This window comes from Terrapene carolina, unplaced genomic scaffold (genome assembly GCF_002925995.2).
Source record: "Terrapene carolina triunguis isolate 2854851 unplaced genomic scaffold, T_m_triunguis-2.0 Scaffold139, whole genome shotgun sequence".
Lineage (NCBI taxonomy): Eukaryota > Metazoa > Chordata > Testudines > Emydidae > Terrapene > Terrapene triunguis.
This window is the reverse complement of record NW_020664490.1, coordinates 13,061,085-13,084,301: the sequence shown is the minus strand read 5'-3', so window position 1 is coordinate 13,084,301 and position 23,217 is coordinate 13,061,085. Positions and strand designations below refer to the sequence as shown.

The following is a 23,217-nucleotide window of genomic DNA, read 5'->3' as shown; positions in this document are numbered from 1 at the left end:
TTTGGCTAGAGAAAGTTTGTTATCTAAATGTAAATTCCATTAACAAACAAACAATAAGGATAATATAGCTCCAGATCCCCTGCAGATGTGCAGTAATGGGACTCAGGCTGACTACAGGATTTAGTATGATAACGTTTCTGCACTTGATAGGTTACTATAAATGCGTCACAACCCTACCTGCATTTCCATCGGAGAGATGTTTTAGATACAAGTACATTTATAATATTACACAGCCAATGAAAATGCTATTTCTTTCATGTGGCATATTTTTAACAAATCAAATGACTGAACACAATTACCAGGAATTTTGTGCAGCACACACAATAATAACTAACAAATGCTTCTTAAATTCTACTGTTCATTTTATCCTACTTTCCAAAATATTGACTTCTCAGGTGACCTATAAAATATTAAATACAGGACACTATCGAGTCAGACAAAACCAAAAAGCATTATACTTCTGAATCGATCCCTCTAGTATGCTTCTTTATAGTGCATTCAGACTTTTTCAAACTCTAAACAGAAAAGTGAGATGCTAAATGAATTGTCAGCAGCTTTTTAAAAACACTGGAATTTCTTCTGGGAGAAGTTTCACTGACACAGAAAGCGCTGCACAGCTACCTCTGTGTGGGATGGCCTACAAAATATTTCAGATATACCAGATGCAACATATTAGGCTGTGACAGATAAATTGGGATGTGTCTAAGACAGGGGCGGGCAAACTTTTTGGCCTGAGGGCCACATGGGGTTTCCGAAATTGTATGGTGGGCCAGTTAGGGGAGGCTGTGCCTCCCCGAACAGCCAGGCGTGGTCCGGCCCCTGCCCCCCCCCCTCCCCCCCCCCCCCCCCCTCCTCCCCCCGGCCGCCCCCCCCAGGACTCCTGCCCCATCCACCCCCCCCAGCTCCCTGTCCCCTGACCATCCCCAGAACCCCTGCCCCTGACTGCCCCCCGCTGCCCCATCCAACCCCTCCTGTCCTTCCTGACTGCCCCCGCAGGACCCCTGCCCCCATTCAACCCCCCGCCCTGTTCCCTGCCCTCTGACTGCCCCGACCCCTATCTACACCCCCACCCTCTGACCCCCACCCCGAACTCTCCTGCCCTCTATCCAACCCCCCCTGCTCCCTGCCCCCTTACCGCACTGCCTGGAGCACCGATGGCTGACGGCGCTACAGCCACGCCGCCCCGAGTACCAGGACAGGCAGAGTTCACTAAAGGCCTGGGACTGTTACCTGTAACATGTTACCTGGGACTCCTTTCTACTGCTGCGGAGATTGCGCAAAAGATGCTGCTGCCTCAGGCTGCATTAGCTTTCGTGTGCATTCTCTACGAGAGAATGCAATGTGTGTCCCCACTCCCACCCCAGCCCTACACCTCTCCTGTCACGGATCTCTAGCCCATCACCAAAGTTCTGCTCCTTTCAAAGCAATACATCAGAGCCCTGGGTTACTCTGACCAGAAACAAAGCATATCATTGTGTTAGTCTCCTGATACAAAGTATGAACATGATTCTGACATCAGATTTGTCAATGGATTGTATTAATATTTTGTAACAAGAACAGAACTAGACTCTTTTGGATTATCAGGAGGCAGCAGCCTTTGCTTAACTAGAAAGAGTAAGAAATGCAGATAACAAACATCATCGACTTCCATTTGGTGTGACCTCCCAGATCACACCCTCCAGAAACTGTGAAATCTGTGAGAGTGGAAAGGTGAGTTCCCAACACCCAGCTAATTTTACAATGACTCCATGTTCTTGAATTTTAAAATAGCAATACTGACCATTTTAAAAAAATCATTATCCCCCTAATTATACTTTCAAAACTCCTGAAGGCCATGATCATGCATTTGTATCAAGTGAGGGAGAGAGGAAGTCCAATAAACCCGGCTCTTACATCATGATTGAAGGGCCATATTATATGCCATTTCTGTCCCTCACTGGTAATACCATCCTGATAAATTAAGTCTTACCATCATCTTTGTCAGGCACAATAGTAACCTGAGTCCCTGGGAATTCTGAACCAATTCTTCCACCCATAGGCATGCTCAACAGAACATCAAACGTCTCAGCTTCTTCATACAGGGAATCGTCTATGATGACAATGCGGCACATTTTCTCTCGTTCATCTTTGTCAAAGCGGAGAATGCTGTTATGGTCCTCGGGCCTGGATATATAGTCCGAGTAGGACAGCACAGACGTTGGGACAGTACCAGTTGCTGTTCCTGTGAGACAGAAGTAAATAAACAGCTGTAATATTTGTAAAGAATCCCTTATTAAGGTTGAATTGTACTCTCTTTAGCTTTCCATTTTTATTCCTATTTATTTTTAGACTGATAAGATGCATTCATTGCAAAGTATTTACGTGCATGTACAAAGAAACATAGGAGATGCCATACTGGATCAGGCCAGTGGTCTATCTAGTCCAGTATTCTTTCTCCAAGAGATGCTAGTACCAGCTGAGTCCGAGAAAGGTGTTAAGAAACAGTGAAGTAGGCAGTTAGGGGATTGCCTGTCCCACGGAAAGTTTCCTTTTAACGCTCCCAATAATTAAAGGCTGACTGAAGCCTTGAAGCATGAGGGTTGCTATCTCTTCCAGAACTTGTTTTTTTTTTTTAGTATTTACTATAATGCTACATTGGTATTATTATGATGTACAAAATAAAACAATTCTTAATAGCAGAACAAGTTGACTAATGACAAATCAATGAGCTCCTCCCTCAAATGAGGTTTTTGCGAACTGGGCTACGTTCTGTGTGAGCAGATGGTCTTAAAACTGCCCTAATGGCAACTAATGCAAACTCTATTTGTTTTAATGAACACAATGAACAATAGTTTTCATTTCTCTGTTTTTTTCTTTTTGCTGGCAAGACTCTGAAGAAACCCACGATATAGAACTGATAAAATATAACAATTTCTCTCATCTGAAAAATGTTACAAAGTCACTGCTGAAATACCCCTGCATTAATCCTCTCCAGCTATATTTTTTAGAACCAAATTCTGGCACTCTTTGTTTTCATTCCCAAACAAGTGTGCACTAACTATATCTCTTTGGAATTTCCAGATAGAAAACTGCTGTAATACCCACATGCCAATGTTGTGAAAAAGATTACAATTCAACTCAACATCTGGCCACTTAACCTTGCACGAAATAACCAGTACAACTGCTGAGACACTAATCCACAAATGTATTTACAAAATATTACACATTTCTGCCAATAAATAAGGCATTACATAAAAGAGAGACGTTTTAATTAGTGCAATTTAACATGTCACTTTAACATGTCAATCACTGGGAGTTGTGCACAGTTCAAGGTACAATGTAGCCCAGAAACTTTTGGTTAAGAAGAAAATGGTTTTCAAAGTGTTATGGCTTTTCATAACTATTCTGTTTTAAAAGTCAGCAGATTGTATTGTACTTGAAAGAGGTGAACTTGGTAAATGTACATATATTTAACAATAATAAGGGGAAAAGGCATACTTAGGTAATCAGCACTCTTGCAGTGTGTGCCCTGCTTTCAGGATTTCATTACGAGCTGCAGAAACACCTAATTTAATTCTCCAGCTTGACAATTATGCATCCAAGCTGATCTACAAAAAGCATTCATCTTTCCTGCTACCCAGATTTCTTTTGATAAGTGAGTATCTCAAAACACTACTCCATTTCTGTGCCTTTAACTTGGTGATCTCCAACCTTTCAGCTATGCGGAGCCATATGTAATTATTCTTGGGTTTGCAAGACCCGGGCAGTTGAGTGGCTGAGAGGAGTTTTAAGCTTATTCTGTATAATTGTACTGAAAAAGCATTTTATAATGTGCTCAGCTACAGGCTTTAACGTCAAATACCTCAATATAGCGTAAAAAAACTACATTGTGAGGTGAAAAATGTGGTTGAAAAACCAACCACATCAGGTTTTACAAGCAAAAAAATAACCAGGTAGCTTTCATCAAAGGTCTCACCGGTTTCAGAATTAGAGCTGATTGAAAGCTGGAATTTCTTTCCCTTGGGAAATTCTTCCAATGTTTATTTTCATTCCAATTCAGGACAAAATGTTGAAATATTGAAAGTAAGTTTTAAAAAATGGATTCAGAAACGCGGAAACATTTTGTTTTGATAATTGTGAACAAAACAAAACATTTCCACATTCCTAAACCAAGATGTTTCATTACAGCTCAGTTCAGCATTGACTTGTATTCAGATGAGCTGCCTGGTGCCTCATTCTCCTGTTCCTCCCTATGGGATGAGCTCCCTGGTTGAACTACATCTCTCACGATCACCATGGTGGTTCAGCTAGAGGAGAGATCACAGTACATCACAGACAGGGCCAGCTCTAGGCACCAGCAAAACAAGCTGGTGCTTGGGGCGGCACATTTTTAGGGGCGGCATGGCCGGCGCCGGCCATGCCGCCCCTAAAAATGTGCCGCGGCCGCCCTCCCTCATCCCCGCTTCTCAAACCTGGGAGGGAGGGGGAGATCCCGAGCGGCCGCGGCGCGCGAAACAGCTGTTTCGCGCGCCGCTGCTCCCCCTCCCTCCCAGGCTTGAGAGCCTGGGGGGAGGGGGAGCAGGGCTGGGGATTTGGGGAAGGGGCGGAGTTGAGGCGGGGCCGGGGGGGGGGGTAATTAAAAAACGGGGCGGGGGCGGCCAAAATTGTGTTTGCTTAGGGCGGCAAAAATCCTAGAGCCGGCCCTGATCACAGAGGGGAAACGTAGTCTGGCCAAGGAGCCCAGCCCAGAGGGCAGAACAGATGCATGAAGAATCTGAACAACATATCCCACAAGGCACTGCAGCAGCTCAGCTTTTCAAACAGAGCCACAATGAAACATTTTGATTCAGTTCCACTAACCTAAGTATTTCGATTCAGGGGAATCTGACCTAAAATGAAATATTTCATTTTAATTTTCCCAACAGAAAACTGAAAACTTTTGGTGCAGAAACCACATTTTCTATTGAAAATCATTTTGATGGAAAAACACGGGCCAGCTCTAGTCAGGGAAAAAAATAAAAAAATTAAAAATTAAAAGAATCATCTATGTACAAAGGCCCTAATTAAACATCCTATTCTGTACTCATTATTTTGCAGGTGCAAACAACTCTGGGCTCTACAGTGGACCTGCAATTATTTGATGCTGTAATACAGGTAATTTAACTGTCTACTTACCGGAGTTTAAAGTTTAGGTATCAAAGTGATCATATGATCCCTTTGCAGATGCCAAAAGGGAGGATACTGTTTACAAATCTAATTCAGAAGGGGAGAGAAACAGACAGCTAGCCAAAATAAGCGCACAAAAGGCTTAACAGATGGGGTGGTAAGGAGAAACAATAATAATAATAAATACTATTTTTACTTCTATAGAGCTGTCCATTCAATTGTTTCTTTACAAACATCAATAAAGAAATCTTCCTGGAGCTCAGCTTTGTAGCATAGCCTCTCCAGACCTCAGGCCTCTTTGAAGCAGAACCACAGTGGTTCTGCTGCTTTATTGGCATTCTGTGGTGTTCCTATATATACTAGAATTTCTCACTAAAAAGAAGAGGAAACCTGTAATACTCAGGAAAAAAAGCCAAAATATATTTCTCTCTGTCATAAAAGCTATGCACTTAGCTTAAGCACGGCTGTATCTTTTTTAAAAAGCTTGTCATTGTTTAATGAATTCAAATGGAAAAAACTACTTCTACTATCATACTACCTGTAGAGAATCTTTCATCTGGAGGATCTCAAAAAACATAATTGACATTACTTCCAGACATTAGGTACTGTATACAAGACCCTGTGAAATAGGCAAGGAATATCGATCAATGAACTGCAACTACTTCTAGAATGGAACACAGCATCTATTTAACAATACACAGCAACAGTTTAAGACATAAAGTAAAGAGGAATAACATTACCAATTGACATAGAAACTAGACAAGCAGAAAGTAATTACCAGTGCTGGGAATTATTTGTATATTCTGCAGACAGAAATAATAATTATTTTAGCTTTGGTTATTATTTTCACTCAATCTAGATTCTGTTACCTTGCTGTGTATAGCAAATCACCATCAATTCCTGGCTGACATCTCCACTTCTTCTGACAGGAATGAACAGTTCTCCAACGTCTTCTTCAATTGTGTAGGTGGATTGAGAAATAAAAACCGTTGATTCTGCAGAGATCAGACATATTTATTTGTGTTACTTTATATATTCAAAGAGTCACAGAAGAAATAGCCAGAAGTTCCCCACACCATGAATTCAATGTAACAAAATACTCATTTCTCAATGGTATAACGAAATGTTAATGAAATTTTGCAGCCAAAAGGAAAGCCAGAACCAAGGCCTGATGCTCTGAGGAAGGGGTTCTCAAACTTAATTGCACCGTGACCCCCTTCTGACAACAAAAATTACTACATGACCCCAGGAGGGGGGACCGAAGCCTGAGCCCATCCGAGCCCCGCTGCACTGGGCAGGGGTGGGGCAAAGCTAAAACCCAAGAGCCTCAGCTTCAGTCCTGGGTGGTGGGGCTCAGGCTTCGGCTTCAGCCCCGGGCCCCAGCAAATCTAATGCCAGCCCTGGCAACTCCATTAGAATGGGGTCGGGATCCACTTTGGGGTCCCAACCCACAGTTTGAGAACCACTGCTAAGCCCTTACTGATAAGTCGTTCCTAATCAGAGAAGTAGTTCCACTTCCTGGGATTTAATCACTGTAATGGGACAAATCATGTGATTTACCATTACACCTGTCAGTAAGGGTTTGAAGGACTGGTCCTCCAGTGTACATCCAGAATTCTATCCAAGTTCTTTTAGTATTTCTAGACTATTATTATTACTAGCTGTTAGCCACGAAAGGTTCGCCACTGAGGATCACACAATCATTTCAGTATCTGCCTCTCTGACAGAAATTCATTAAGACCATTCTTGCTCATTTTGCACACTCAAAACATCTGTTGGAGTCCTTTGGCATTTGGAGTGCTTAAGATGCAGGATTGGGTCCTTTGTGACATTCACTTTGACTCCACACTATTGTCCTTAGTGCAGGGACCATCTTTTTGTTCTCTGTACAGTGGCTAGCACGTGGTGCTACAATAATACAAAGAAATAATAATAATTTAATTTTATAAGAAGTTATAAATTTACCAGCCAAAGAGTGATCCCTAATTTTGTTCTTTGTTTGATTTGTCTGCAACAGTGTAACCAAAACATAGACTTCAAAAGAAAACTGGCCATTAGTCTGAGCTCATAGAAAATCCTGTAAAACATGTAGGATTTGGGCATGTCCATTATCTCTTTAGGCTTATATATAAAAAAATAAGTCTCCTCTTTCATGTTCTCTGGAATTCCTTTTTCTTATCTAAATAAGTGCTGCAGGCATATTTTTTCTTGTAACCAGTTTTGCTCTTTTGACTGGGAATGTATCTTCTGTTAATTAAAGCTAGCTATTTCCTTTCGGGTGCCAGAAGGGAAGACAGCAAAAATTCACCACTAGCCTTGAAAGTTATTTTAGCATTCTCTACTTCTGCAGAATTCTTAAAAACATCAGGCGTACGAATGTCAGGTCCTATTTTTCAGACAAAGCAAATAAAACACTGAACAATCTGAAAACAAAAACTTCTAGTTATTCTACATTCCTATAAAGGCCATTGGCTTTTATGGTGCCTTTGGAGTTCAGATTCTATTTTCTTATGTCCATCAAAAACTTAAGAGAAATAGGTAGTTGTGGATACAGAGTATCCATTCACCCTTACAATTTCAGCAAAGATTATCTGTAATTAATCAAGGTTACTTTAATATAGAGGGTAACACAAACAAACAAACAAACCTCAATTTTTTAAAATCCAACTGCTGTAATGTTTCTGTATAACTTAGATGACTATGCAAAGCCAATTATTTGGTTATTTCAAAATTTTTTGTAAGCAATTTCCTGAAAGTGTAATGTGATTTCTGTGAAAGGATGTCCCACTATGCATTTTCTGCAATTGGAAAATGCTACTCGCATGAGAGAAGGTCAAAAGACTGCTATAAAAATGCTGTAATTCTGGTTCGATAAGATCTGTTGACTTTTATTATTTCAGAAAGACAAAAAACACCATAGGAAAAATATCAACCTTTTAGTTTAAAGTAATACCAGCATAATCTTTAAAGAACTGATTTTTCTTTTTCTGTGGAAATAAATTAATGCAGAAAAAGTATATCCTATGGAAAAAATGTTAAAGATGATATACATTTTGTGCATCCTGTGTTTGCATGACTATGTAACTATACTGTTTAAAATCGCACACAACAAATTAACAAATCTGACATATGGAGGTAGCAAAAATCTTTGGGGAAATGGTCTAAACCTTTCCGTGTTATGATAGCTGCCTAAGGCTCATGGCTGACTGAGTTTATATTCTCTAGAATTAGTATATGAAAATTCTTCTTTATTCAACACCTTCCTGTTGTAACACAACAGTACTTCCGACTTATTAAGGGCTGGCTCAGCTTTCAGCAGGGTCTCATTATTTAGTGCCTAATTCTGAACCACTTCAGTAAATGGGAGTTTTAACAATGACTCCAGTCAGCACCTACACACACGATCCACCAACATTTTGAAAGATGAATTGAGAGACCAACCCTATTTCTCCCCCCCCACACACTCCAGTTGCCAAAACAACCCCAGGTTCCCCCTCTTGCCATATGAAATCTTGAGGGTTGGCACTGATTAAGGACCCTTAATCACACAACCCTGATAGAGCTCCCACTGGTGATTATAGGAACTGCATGCTTAGTCACTTCTATGTCCTCAACAGACTGTATTTAATTTTGAACTTGATCTACAAACAGTGCTGCCCTCTGTAACTAAATAGGGATGCAAGATAACCCCCAGGTTTGATCTATTTTAAATCTGAAACTAGCAAATGAAAAAGATCTGCTGGACACGTTTTTTCCTGCCCAGCCACCTTCAAGTGTTAATTCGAAAAGAACCATATAAAACAAGCTGTTCCAGCTTTTGCTTCTCTCAAGATTCCTTACTGACATCTTTCTGTGACCATGACCACTTGTTTCAAGTGTCTGGATGCAGTTCAAAAGCAAAACCTCCAAATGTTACCAGGGCTGCTACTCCAGCACATGCTTTTGTTATCGCTTCTCTCCTCAGCTACATTCAACTATCGTTTTCTCTATTCTTGACACCTCCGCTGTCAAATTTATCCCTGAAAATAAACCAGTTGTACATTCACCCCTAATACTATTTCTCTCCCCTAAATCCCTGCTCGGGCAGCAGCAACCTGTGCAGAGCTTCTGAAGCTGGGAGGCAAGAGCAACTGGAGCAGATCTTTATATTATATTGGGAGGCTCAAGTGTCACCAAGGGGACTTGCCCATCCCTTACTCCATGTGTGGATGGGTGTGTGTGGGGGGAAGAACAGGGGAAAATAGTATGCTTTGCTGAGGAGCATCAGCCAGGAAGGCTTATCTTGGTCCATGCACCCCAGTCAATCTCCCCAGCTGTCATTCAGCTCTAGAGAGAGATTTCTCACTCCCACAGGAACACCAGCCCTGAAGTCAGAAGGCAAATGTTTCAGAGAAACAGGGTTGCAGGCACATCATGTTGAAGCCTCTGTGCTGAAGGCGCAGCTTGAGCTAGAATTTGGCTCAGTGATGCCTAACTGCTTATTATGATGATGAAGAAGCTACAGTAGCACCCAAAGAGCTTACAATGTAAATTGAAATCAGATATACCTAACATAGCACTTTACATATTTAAAGGGATTTGCAAACATTAAATAAACTCTGAGCAACTTGTGTTAGCTGAAAATATTATTAGAGGAAATAGGAGATGTCTTCAGAATGATTTGGTAGAGTCAAGCATGCAGCTAACGAAATCATGAGTGATTTACTTAAATCTGGGGTAACGAAAGTGGTTTCTGAATTTAGAACTACCTTTGGAGGCCACTGTTGGTGTGTAAATTATTTCACGTTCAGTATAAGGTAAATATACATGAGATAAAATCAACATCATCAGGTTACACTTTTTAAGTATATTGAACAACAAAGCAGAGTTTTTTCTCTACTTCTCTAAATTGATTTCCTCTGTGCACTCCACTAATTATATCTTTGAAGAAGGTTTAAGGTTTTTTTGCCTGACCTTACAAAACAGGCAGATGTCTACTAGCACATGAGCAGTACTGAGAGTATGGCTTTTCATTGGAAAGGGGACCCTAAAAGGTTTAGGAAGACTATGAGCCTCAATAGCAGTTCAGTCTATTCAGTCCACAATAAAACAATGCAGAACTAATAAACGAGGGTAAAGCCTTGAAAAAATATATTACACGTATAAAAACATACCACATTCATTAGGTTCCCATGAACTACCACTGAACGTGACCTATGTCAAAACATTAAGATGATACCTAAATCTGTTCTCAAAAATACAATATTGAAGGAATCACTTTACCAGTCCTTTCTTACAGTTTCCTCTGCAGCTGTCTCTACAGATTCAGAATAACATTATTGAAATGTCTTTACCATCTCCTGGGTCAATAATTTCCACTGTAGCCACTTCAGGAAACTCTAGGACAGCCATGACAGGCTCAGAAAGCACAATTTGGAAGGTCTCAGACTGCTCATGTTCACCATCACTCAAAATCCGCACTCTCCAGGTAGCTAAGGTTTGGCCAGGATTGAATTGCACCTGCTTCTGGGCTTTTCCTTTGAAGTCTTTATCCTTCTCAGCAGTACCATCTTTAGTGCTAATACCTGCAGAGAAAAACAGAAAATAGGACCATTAACAACAGATCAATTCTATTTTTCTGTCATTCACAGATTCATAGATTTCCAGGTGAGTAGGAACCATTGTTATCATCTAGTGACCTGACCTCCTGTATGACACAGGCCATAGAACTTCCCTGAATTAACTCCTGTTTGAACTATAATCATTACTGATTTGCCACTATCAAATAATAGTTTAGAAAATATACACTTTTCCCAACAGAGGGTATTAATCTGCAGGGTTTAGGTTGTTGGGGAAATCTTCAGAAATATATAGGAGCCACCCAACGTAACCTGTTACTCTGTATCAGAATTTGTGTTGGAACATCCAGCACAGGTAAACACAGATTAAACAAGGTTGGCCACTGTCACCCAAATCAAAACTAACTGCTGGTAAATTAAATACTTTCCATGCTAAATGTCAGCTTTTCTACCCCAGGACATTTCAGCTACGTAGTTGTTTTTGTTCTTTAATTCTCTGCTACTCAAAAATGCCTGCACCCTTTTTGCTGAAACTTTCAAAAAACCATTTACCACTTTCAGACAGAGACCGAGCCTGGAAAATTTTTGCTTGAAAGATGAAACTTTGGGGAAGTTATGAACAACTAAACATGGGAAATGACAACGAATGGTTATGAAACCTGAAATATAGTGACACCCCCACTACAATAACTATACTTTGGTGACATCAGATTGTTTCAGACTTTATATAATGGCCACCACTAATCTCAAACTTTTCATGGTCAAAATCGGGTATCAAAGCCAAGGGATGAAATTCAGCACTGTGCCCCTTAGAGAGACAACACAGAACTTGCAGCCCAGGAGGCTGGGGGTCTGAGGTATCTTTAAGTCATCTTTGTGCCCTCCTGACTTGGGCTACCTCAATGTAAATTAGACAGCCTGTGAAAATTGTCTCCAACACATATCTCTGCCCTCATCTCCGCCACTGGAATGGCCCCCACAACAGGGTTTCTGCGGAGGCCCTCAAAATACAACTTGTGGCTGTCTTTTCCACTTCTGGCACTGGGAGATTTCCCCTGCCAGATCCAGGGCTTTTAGAGACCCTTTTGTCACTCCAGGCCCTTTACCCTGTATATTGAGACAGGAGAGGGGGATAAGAATCTCCCCTAACACCTTTTTCATTCTTTTACAATCCTAGAATTACACTCAAAAGGATTAGGTTAGTCAGATGCAAGTTAACCAGCCAGTCAGTCTTGGGAGCAGTTCCTTGTTAGAATCAGAGCCCAAAGTATTTAGAAACTAAACTCAATTCATTTTCCAGAGGCAGAAAATTTTGTACATACTGTTATTGAAAAGGTCAGACGACAAATTTGTATTGTTACTGATTTTATTCAAGGAAGTATCTGTTAGCCAATATCAACAACTATTTAAACCAATCAACAAAATTCCTTAACTTGTGCTTTATTATTATACATAGGGCTGGAACTATGGGTGCTGGCTTGAAGTGGTTTCCATCATATCCAGGGTTTACAGTTTGGTTCAATGGCTCTCAGCACCCCCACTATACACATTGTTCCAGCACTCCTGTTATTCTGTATTATTTTCCGATGTAGCGTTTGCTCTTTGAAAGAAAAAAAAAGTACATAGCCAAGTTAATTGTCATAAACAGAGTCACTTAGACCCTGCTTCAGCTAGGAACTTAAACATGTGCCTCGCTTTAAGCAGTGCCTATTGATTTCAGAGGGACTTCTTGTGCTTGAAGCGTATCTTGCTGAATCAGGGACTTAAACTGTTTTCCCTCTTCTTCCAATCAGTTTAAGTCTTGCCTGCTATGCTTTGACCTGAACTTGTGCAAGATTAATATTTCAGCATCCAAATGTATCACTACTGCCAGTGCAGAGGGAATTGGAATTTTTTAAAAAAAGCAGATCCAGAAGCCAGAGATATGTGTGAGGTTGTAGAATGTGATAGCACTTTCCCCCCCTTCTCACTCCCCATCCTCTGTGAGCAGTTTTCAACACCTCTTGGATCAAAAGGCAATTCACTGGCAACATTGACCAAAGAAAATGAGCCTATTTGCTGCAGTTCCTAATGCATATGCTGGTCATTGCTTGATCACATCAGTTCACAGCAGTGTGGCTGGTAAAGGATATATAATAAAGTTTGTCTTAACAGTTGATGCCCACTATCCTCTACAAAACAAATGCACAGGAGAAAAACTTTATGACTATACTCTCAAAACAATTCCTCAACTTATAGGCAAAGAGTTAGTGCTGTCTTTGGATTTAATTGAGGCTAGAATCCAAATTCTTTGTTGTCTTTATTTATAAAGCATAGATATTCATGAATGTAAGCTCCTCAATAGATGCTCTTCTTCGGTATCCCACTAAACATAAATGGATTCAACAAAAAAAGATAGGTTCCTGTCTTTAGTGAAAACTCCGTCTTTTTATTGTTCACAGACACCGTATGTGTGAATTCTTCATGTTTAACGACAAGATCAAATACTGCTCACTCTGCTCGGGTGACTAGTCCTTATCAATCCAATTATTCACATTTTAATTGATCTATGTTCTACAGCTAGACACAACTATTATGTACAATTAATCACATACCCGTGTGTGTGTGATTTGTATACAGTTATTGTGTCTGTCTGCAGCACGTAGATCAGTGGTCCCCAAAATGTAAGGCATGCCCCACAAAGGGGGCGAGGAGGAACTTTTGGGGGGCACATGGCGAGACCCAGGCCAGCCTCCATGGGGGGTGGTAGGGAGCCCCCCCATCCCCGCTCTGCCCTGAGCCCAGCTCCAGCTGCAGCTCCACTTCCCCCCATCTCTGCTCCCAGCCCTTCTTTGCCTCATTCCCTCTCTGCCCCAAGCCCAGCTCTGCCTCTAGCCCCAGCTCTTCCCACATCCCCAGTTCTGCTCCCAGCTCTGCTGCTAAGCCAACTGTGCAGCAATGGGGGCGGGGGGAGCTGGACAGATTCCATTATTGGTAAGTAGGGGCATGACAGCAAAGTTTGAGCACCACTGATGTAGATTAATTCCTAATATATATGCCTGGGGAGATAGGAATGGAATCCTACTCTTTCGGCTCAAAAATACAGAACTAAAGAAAATTCAGAACTATAGTAGACCCTCTTTAGTTACAAGTTGTAATAAGCCTCCCCAGTCACTCAGCTACCAGAGAACAACATCACACATGTGCGTGTGGGCATACGCACACAGACACACAAAACCAGTGGTTTCCAAGTGAGTAAGGCGAGCAGGATTTGCTGCACTGCTGGCACTGGCAGCACCATCTCAAGATACTTCTCCGATTGGATTATATCATCAGATCACCCAACCTTATCCCTCATTTCTAAAAATAAAAAATGTAGCATTGAGAGAAGAATTTCCCCCCCCAGCAATTCTTGTTTTTAAACTAGTTCTCAATCTTTCCTCAGTGTTGGACTGGCCATATTTGAGATGGCAATTGGTTGTTTAAGCTGTTTCACTGTCCTCTCTTATATAGGATTCCGGGGACCATTTAGATTTATCAAGGATCAAGTTTCCAGAATATAAGAAAAACTCAAACAACAATTGCATACTGGATTCCGCAGTAAGATCTATCTTTTAGACAGTAATTGAATTTTTCCATAAGTACTATGCAACATTGGTGAGGATATGAACTTTCTGTTAGGTATGAATCCCAAAACTCTACTTTCTGCTAAGATCAGTTAATGTTATAGTCGGAGTTCATGTGAGTAACTTATTTTACATTTTGTGGGGGAATTTAGCTTCCATTGAAGAAAAGAAGTGACTTGGAACAGTCATAGTGTAGTAGGCTGGGAAGTCTGTTGAGCAGAAGCTTCAGTTATGCTAAAATCATGCAACACTGTGGTGGTTTCGTGGTGTAAACAAATGAAGGACTATGATTAAAACCACTTTTCCCCCCTTCCCACTTGTGGTCCCAGAGGGTATGTCTACACAAGGATAAAAGACCCGAGTCACAGCGGTGGCTGGCCCGGGTCAGCTGACTTGGGCTTGTGGGGTTCGGGGCTAAAAATTACTGTGTAGATGTTCAAGGCTCAGGTTGGAGTCAGAGCTCTGGGACCCTCCACCACAACCCAAGCTCAAATGGCTATACAGCAATTTTTCAGCCTTGGAGTCTTAGTCCCTGGAGTCTTAGTCAGTTGACCCGGGCCAGCTGCAGGTTTTTTATCCCTGTGTAGACATACCAAGAAAGGCTTTAACCTAGGAATTTGCTACAACACTTCCTTTATAGATGACCTATTCTATAAACCAAGGATGTCCCTCCATTTCCATCTAAATGGAACAATCTGATTAATAAGACAAGTTTGAAGTCTGACCTGACTTACCTCACTCATAATTTCTCTGAAGTCAATGGAGTTAGTCTGGATTTACAGTAGTGTAGATGACAAGAGAATATAATCCACAAGTAGAAAATAAACAATTTTAATACAGAAATATTCTCCTCTCAAACTCATATGGCATATCAACTCCTCTATGAGCACAAACTCCCATTGACATCAGGGGAATTCCACATGCACAGAAAGTACAGAGTAGTAGGGCTGAGATCAAATATGTGGACTGGAAAGGAAATGCTTTCCCACATTGCACAATTACAGCTGAGCTTTGTATTAATTATTCTTGCAGAAACTTTGCTCTAGGTATAAAAGCATAAAATTTTTGCTCGTTTTAATTTGGATAAAAACAGATACAGATATAGAATAAAAATGGAAAGCAATGGACAACCTGCGGATTTTCTTGAAATGCTGCAGTACCCAATACATCTTAGAAAATATAGATTCTGCTAAATTCTCAATCCTACTGCAGTTTGTTATTATGACTGATGAGGATGAGCAGGCTACAAATGGAATGCTTTTATTTCCCAGTTGTTAAATAAAATTTTGTGGTTAATCACCCATAGGGGTAGCACACTAGAAATTAGCTGAAGTACAGCTGTTGTGGAATGGAATTCCTATGTATGGAAATAATTCTGTATAAAAAAGGTATTGTTAACCATTATCCTTGAAGGTTTTTGGCAAATTCCACAAATTGTAACTATTACAAAAGATAGTTTCAAGTTGTAAGTTGTTTGAAAAGTTTCAGTAATTGAGTTTATTAATTAAACTTACCTGTTTAGCTGTGGTTAACCAAATAAGGCTACTCAATAACATATGAATTCATGCAAAACACAACTGCAGATGCAAGTAATTGTAAGGATGGTTAAAAAGCTTTCTGATCCCAGTTTGACAGTTCCTTTCCACTAGTAAACAGACTTAGTCTATAAAGTGTATGTGCATATGCATGTGTGAGACAGAGAGTAACACTTACAAAAGCACTGAAGAGCCAGATTTGTAGAGGTATTTAGGCACCTAATGATGGTGTCTAGTGGGATTTTCAAAAGCACCTCAGCATGTTAGGTGCATAACTCCCCTTAGGCACTTTTGAAAATCTCACTAGGCATCTATATGCATTTTTGAAAATACCTTAAAAAATCTGGCCCTTGGTCACTTAGGTGCTTTTGAATATTTTGTCCAGTCAATAACAAAGGATAAAATTCTGTAGCCTTAAATCAAGCAAAGTTCCCATTGACTTCAATAAATGTTCTACCTGACAAAGAAGTGCTGAACTGGTCTCAAAATATATTGATAAAAATTCAGTGCTGGAAAATCTGACCAACCACCAAGCTTCTGAAATATATTTTATAGTCCAGTTCATAAACTAAAATCTATGTAATTAAAATATTTTTACTATATTCCAATTAATATTCCCTAACAAACTCTTTTTGTCCATTTGTCTAAACTTTTCTGTCTCAGAAAACTTTAGAGCATTTACAAACTAGAACCTTTTCAGGTTCTCCTTTAGTTTTAAGGCCTTGCTTAAAAGACGACTGTTGATAACTGTTCATAAGCAGCATAACTGGGGACTAAAACTACTAAAATCAGAGTGCAACTTTTTAAAAAAATAAACTGATCACATTCCACATTTTTGTCTGGCTTCCAATCTGTTCATGTGTATTAAATTGACATACCCAAAATATTTTCTCTCCATATATATATTCCACTTGATAATGGAAGAGATAATTACCCTTCCGTCCTCACCTCTCCTAAAGTGTCCTCCTGGTTTATGACAATACAAGCCCTCTCCCTAACCATCAGGCCAACTGCCCCATCCCTAAAAGAAAGTGTTTCACAGCCTGGGACTGCTGATGATAACTGTTGCTGTTTTATATTGAGCATTAATAATCAAAGTCAACTAGAGAAACTTCCCCCTCAAATCTTTGCATTTGACACTCTCAGTCTTATAATGACAAAGGTCAAGGAAAATTATGAGTAGATACAACACATAATTTATACTCTCTGATGCTGCACCATGGCCAATTCTTTGGCAATATTATGTATCAAATGGAATTGCAAAAGGGTAAATTTGTTCTTTTCATTCTTCTGACACTCTGAGTGACAGACCCTGTACATACTAGAGCCAAACGTTCCAAGTAAGTTCCATAAAAATTCATCCCAGAGTCAGAAATCACAGCTCCGTTCAGTGGGCTAATGGATATTTGGCCGCAATCTATAAATGAGGTATTTTCTACAGGTGTGCTAAACACAACACAGATAAATATGCAAAAATGCACAAATTTATGAAACCACCATTTTTATTGCACATTCTTTAGTTTAAGCATTTTTAGTTTTCAGTGTATAATGGATCAAATTTAGTATTTTTTTAATTAAAAGGATACTTCATATGAAAAAGGAGTTTGGGGAACTAATTAGGGTCAAGAGGGCCCTTTCAGAGCTCCAATTTCAACCCTGTTAACCTAATTTGCTTGTAAAGATATATGGCCTTATTTTGCTCCCATTCAAGCAAATAGAATTTCGACATTTGAATTCAAAGAGAAGGATTGGGTCCATGGCAGCTATAACCAGCGATGAGTTGCTGCAGAAACCAGAAAATGTACAGATGAAAGAACCAATGTGGTTACTGTTGAAAAGGAAATTCCTACTAAAGATTGATTTTTGACTCGAAGAGGACATAAAACTATCAGTAACTGATCTGTAATTTGATTTTGTGCCTTAGTTTAAATGAATCATACAATTATTTGAACAAAAGAACCTTGTCTAATAAATATGCATTCTAGTGTACCTAGTTGGATGAGTACCAAACAGTACCAAGATAACATACTGTAACACATTTTGCTAATCTTGTTGGTCTATGACTCAGAAGTAATTTATAGGATTGGAACTTACTAATAAAAGAGGTTTCTCCCAGGTAACCTCTCCGCTTAAGAACAACATCTAGATATTTAGAGTCTTCATTTACCAAATAATATTCCTTCTCTAAAGAGATCCAGGCCCAGTTCAAACGAAAATGCTGGCTCTTCAGCTTATTGCCTCCTGTAAAACAAAATGAAAAAGAAATGCTTATTCACCTTGCCTTTATTTTCTCAGTGATGCAAATTAATGTATCCTATCTAAGCCATATGTTTCAGCTGTAAATTCAAATTCCTAACATCGTGGAGGTTTAACAGTAAGAAAAAACTAATAATCAAGTAGTCTATGACATATTTCATATAAACAGAAACAAATTCTATGCTGGATGCATATAAACAGGTCACATTACAACTAGGATATGGATCAATTAATCCATTTTGAGTTTTCATCAAAATAATGCTCGAGTTCCCTGTATTTAAAACAAATGAATGAATGACCCAAAACTTTCCAAGTCTGAGTTTGTATTTCCAAAACACACATTACACAGGATATCATGTGGAACTTCTGAGATATGATCAGAGTGCCTCAAGCAAAGGAAGGCACGTATTATCTTAAGAAATCGGAGATGATATCTGCAATCATTCAAACTGCTACAGCAAAATTAAATACAACTTCTGACACATCACTCCACAATTGCAAAGAGACTAATTCCGGTTACTTGGGAAATTAATCTTTACCCATACAGCGTGCTCTGAAAGATCATTGTTTTGTTCAGTGATCCAGTGTCTTTCTGGCTCAGCGAATATATGTCAGGTATGTGTTACATAACATATTTATGACACAGCTTTCACATCTTATTAGCAAATGGTTTGACAAAGATTATGTCTTCCTGATAGGTGGGATACTCTTCAAAAGCATATGAAATTATAACTGTAAACTTAAGCATAAAAGCATGATTTATCTTCGTAATGTAAGGTGATTTAGAGCACTGCAGATGGTTATTGTCATTCCCATGAATCACTTTGGGAAAACACATGCATGTATACTAGATTCAACAATGATTATTTTCTTCTAAGGCTTTCAATTTATATATTCTATTGATTAAGCCCCCAAACTGAATCACCCTGCCGGCTGCGATTTTTTGAAATTTAAATTACTACACATATAGATCAAGTGCTGTCCCTAACAGTGTCTGTGACATGGCACAAGAAGCAACCCTATGGCACAACTGAGTACCACACCCATGGAAGCAAACTGAAATCCTGAGTGGGGAAGGTCCCTAGTAAAGCAGCAGCAGCAGCACAACTTCCCAGGAATGGTCTGGGACGCTGCAGAGCCTGACTGCCATGCCTTCAGACACTGCAAGTGAAGTCCAGCATGGCAGTGCCACCCCAGTGGGAAGACTGAATGGTCAATATGGATTGAGATGGCATTCCTGGATGGCAGCTCTATGTGTTGATGACATGGCCATCACGTTGAAGATCATACCCACACACTCATCACTGAAAGAGCCTCTACAACACCCTTCCTCCCATTCCTGTGTGGATAATGCTTATATTGTTCATCATGAGTACTTTACTTTTGTGACCAGGCAAGTATGAAAAAGAGGAACAGGATCCAGAGTTGGAAAGGGGAACTCATTCACATGCCTTCCTTCCCATTCGACTCCAAGCATCTGTATAATACAAGCCCGCAAGCTAGGTATGGACCTGCCCTATTCCTAGCACCAGTCACACTCAAATGCACCTACTTTACATGGCCTTCTAGAGTTTACACAATCGGAAGAACATAGCACTTAGATATGGTGAAGACAGGCACTATAAAAAAAAGACAAACCAGACAGACAGAGCTTAATCTACTCTAAAATAAATGTTTCAGAAGAAACATCTGTAAACAGATGGCACTTTAAAGGCCTACATAAGAACACGTTTTTGTCAGATGGAAAGATAAGAGTTGCACGGAGGTAACAGATGTATCACTGGCAGAGAGCTATGTACTGGTTGCACATGCTTATTTATTTGTATAACAAGCACAAAAAAACCCACCCAAACAGATTAAAATGATGATGATAAAATATAGCAGAGTTTTATTTTCTGATGTACAGTTTACCTCCATCTGCTACAGATTATCCTAGGTGAAAGGGCAACATAATATCAGATTGTAAATATAGGTATTGTGACTGTCAGACAGAAGTTCAGAACCCGTCAATATTGAGTGAGTCAACATGGTGGAGACTGTTTGCCATTACTCTGCCTCGGCCCTTCATTTCCAGAGAAAGATTAAAGCAGCGATCAGCATGGTCGTGGGAAAAATATATATCTAGCACTGGGAACAAAGATGTCCTCTTATCAACAGACTCATGGGCCTATTTGCTCCCGTGAGAGTATGCAGTCTGGCTCCCCTCCTACAAGGCACTGCTGAAGGGCAAGGTTTGCAGGGATAACTGATGGCTAAACTGTGCAGAGAATTGACTCGAGAACTATTGTCATTTAAGATTTTTATAAAAACTTGTAAACAAAATATATTTTATTGGACTGCAGGAGAAATATTTTCAAGTCTTTTAGTCCTCTCAAATTTTAACTACAGTAGGAAGGGACAAATGGAAGGTTTTCTTAATAATGTGTTCCACTCCATTCCCTTGAACAAACAGACAGCCTTTTAAGTTACTTCCACTCTGCTCCCAAGATAAACCTTTATACAGTGGGGGGGAGGGATAGTTCAGTGGTTTGAGCATTAGTCTGCTAAACCCAGGGTTATAAATTCAATCCTTGAAGGGGCCACTTAGGGATCTAGGGCAAAATCAGTACTTGGTCCTGCTAGTGAAGGCAGGGGGCTGGACTCAATGACCTTTCAAGGTCCCTTCCAGTTCTAGGAGATATGATATCTTTATTATTTTTATTTATTTTATAATTGTATTATACATTCTTCTTTATGGAGCTATCAGAAAAAATGTGAAAGCTACTGTACTATGCAAATGGAAGCAAAATAGTTATCAAAGTATCATGCTGCAGTCACTGACCTAACCTATTATTATTCCTTTGAACTGTACCAACTGTTGTGGAGAGAGGGGAGTCTTACAAATGGATGTACCAGTAACTGCTGTACAGCAGTGGTCTCCAACCTTTTTACGCACAAGATCACTTTTTGAATTTAAGTGCAACCCAGGATCTACCCCGCCCCTTCCCCAAAGCCCCACCCTGCTCTCTTCATTCCTCCCTCCCTCCATCGCTTGCTCTCCCCCACCCTCACTCACTTTCACCGGGCTGGGGCAGGAGGTTGGGGTTCAGGAAGGGGTGCGGACTCTGGGCTGGGGCCAAGGGATTTGGAGTGTGGGAGGGGGCTCCAGGCTGAGCCTGGGGCAGGTGGCTGGGGTGCAGGAGGGGGTGAGGGGTGCAAGCTCTGGGAGGGAGTTTGGATGCAGGTGGGGACTCCGGGCTGGGGCAGACTGTTGGGGTGCAGGAGAGGGTATGGGGTGCTGGCTCTCAGCGGGAGCTCAGGACTGAGGCAGGAGGTTTGGGTGTGGGAGGGGATTTGGGGTGCTGGCTATGGGAGGGGGCTCACGGCTAGGGTGCATTCCAGGCCAATGGGAGCTGCAAGGGCGGTGCTTGCAGGCAGGAGCAGTGTGCAGAGATCCTGCCCTCTGCCCCAAGGGGCATGCTGGCCACTTCCAGGGTGGCGTGGGGCCGGGGCAGGCAGGGAGCCTGCCTTAGCCCGGCTGCGCCGCTGGACTTTTAGCGAACAGAGATCGCGATCGACTGGCAGAGACTCCAGGATCGACCAGTTGATTGCGGTCTATGGGTTGGTGACCACTGTTGTACAGTGTTTATACATTGAGCACAACAGTTAAAACACTAAATACAGCTATCTATTCAATGTTAGTTAAGCCTGTATTTACTTTAGCTAAAACATGGTTCTATTAGCCTAGTGAAGTTCAGTGTCAATTTCATAATTAGAAGGAAAGGAAGGAGTGAGAGCAGCAGAATAAGGACAATGGACTTTAAAAAAGCAGACTTTACAAAACTCAGAGAACTGGTAGTTTTTATTCCCTTGGGCCTATCTACGGGAAAAAGGAGTTCAGGGGAGCTGTCAGTTTTTCAAGGAGACAATATGAAAGGCACAACTGCAAACTATCCCGATATGAAGGAAAGACAGGAAGAATAGTAAAAGGCCAATCAGGCAGGGGTGCTGGAACAATTTTTATAGTGAGGGTGCTGATCATGGATTGGAAACCATGTATTTGGTGTTTGTTATTACTACGTCAAGCCAGGGGGTGCCATGGAGTTCCAGCACCACTGCAATCAGGAGCTCTTTAATTACATGAAAATCAAAAAGGAATCTTACCAAATAAAGGAACCATGGACAAATTGCTAAGTGGAGTACAAAAGTCTGGGGTGTATTAACAGAAGTGTCATATGTAAGACATGGAATGTAATTAGAACTGATGAAGTCTCAGATGGAGTACTGTGTCCAGTTCTGGGTGCCACACTTTAGGAAAGATGTGCAAAAATTGGAGACATTCCAGAGGAGAGCAACAAAAATGATAAAAGGTTAAGAAAATCTGACCTATGAGGAAAGGTAAAAAACTGGGCATGTTTATTCTTGAGAAGAGAAGGTTGGAGGAACTTTGTTAATAGTCATCAAATATGTTAAGGGTTGTTATAAAGAGGACGATGCTTGATTTTTTTCCATGTCCACAGAAGGTAGGAAAAGAAGTAAGGGGTTTAATCTGCAGCAAGGGAGATTTAAGTTAGATATTAGGAAAAGCTTTCTAACTACAGGGTAGTTAAACTCTGGAATAAGTTACCAAGGCAAGTTGTGGAATCCCCATCATTGGAAGTTTTTAAGAACAGGTTGGACAAACACTTATCAGGGAGGATCTAAGTTTACTTGGTTCTGCCTCAGTGCAGAGGGCTGGACTTGATGACATCTTAAGGTCCCTTCCAGAAGTACATTTCTATGACAATGTCCCTTATTAGCTTTTTAAGGCAAAAGTGCATGGGGATACTTTTTAATACTGTGTTGCAGACACAGGCTTTTACACAACGTTTTAAATAGCTTATTAATGGTTTTGTAATTGGTCTCAAATTTCTTGCTCACTGCTTTAAATAGTTTAAACCTCTTTCTGGTCTACTTTATATTGGCACACAGTTTTGTACATGAAAAAACTATTACTTAACAGAAAGAAACAAACTGGTGTTAAAGAAAAACATTCACATGGAGAAACCTAATTGCCCAGGTACCAAACTAATTTATTTTTGTTGTCTGTGCTATGGAGATTGGTAAAATTTACTCTGTTGGAAAGGTAAGGTTAGATTA

General features: G+C 40.5%; 1 protein-coding gene across 1 annotated transcript in view; it reads right to left on the bottom strand.

Annotated features, from left to right (window-relative positions):
* The window catches only part of LOC112119328 (FRAS1-related extracellular matrix protein 2), a 209,253-nt gene that overhangs the window by 82,370 nt on the left and 103,666 nt on the right, over positions 1-23,217 (bottom strand). The window contains exons 3-6 of the mRNA XM_024217948.2: positions 17,938-18,084; positions 10,479-10,709; positions 6,015-6,140; positions 1,970-2,221 (exon numbers count right to left, since the gene is read on the bottom strand). Coding sequence (XP_024073716.1) covers positions 1,970-2,221; positions 6,015-6,140; positions 10,479-10,709; positions 17,938-18,084 — 756 coding nt within the window. The remainder of the gene's footprint in view (positions 1-1,969; positions 2,222-6,014; positions 6,141-10,478; positions 10,710-17,937; positions 18,085-23,217) is intronic.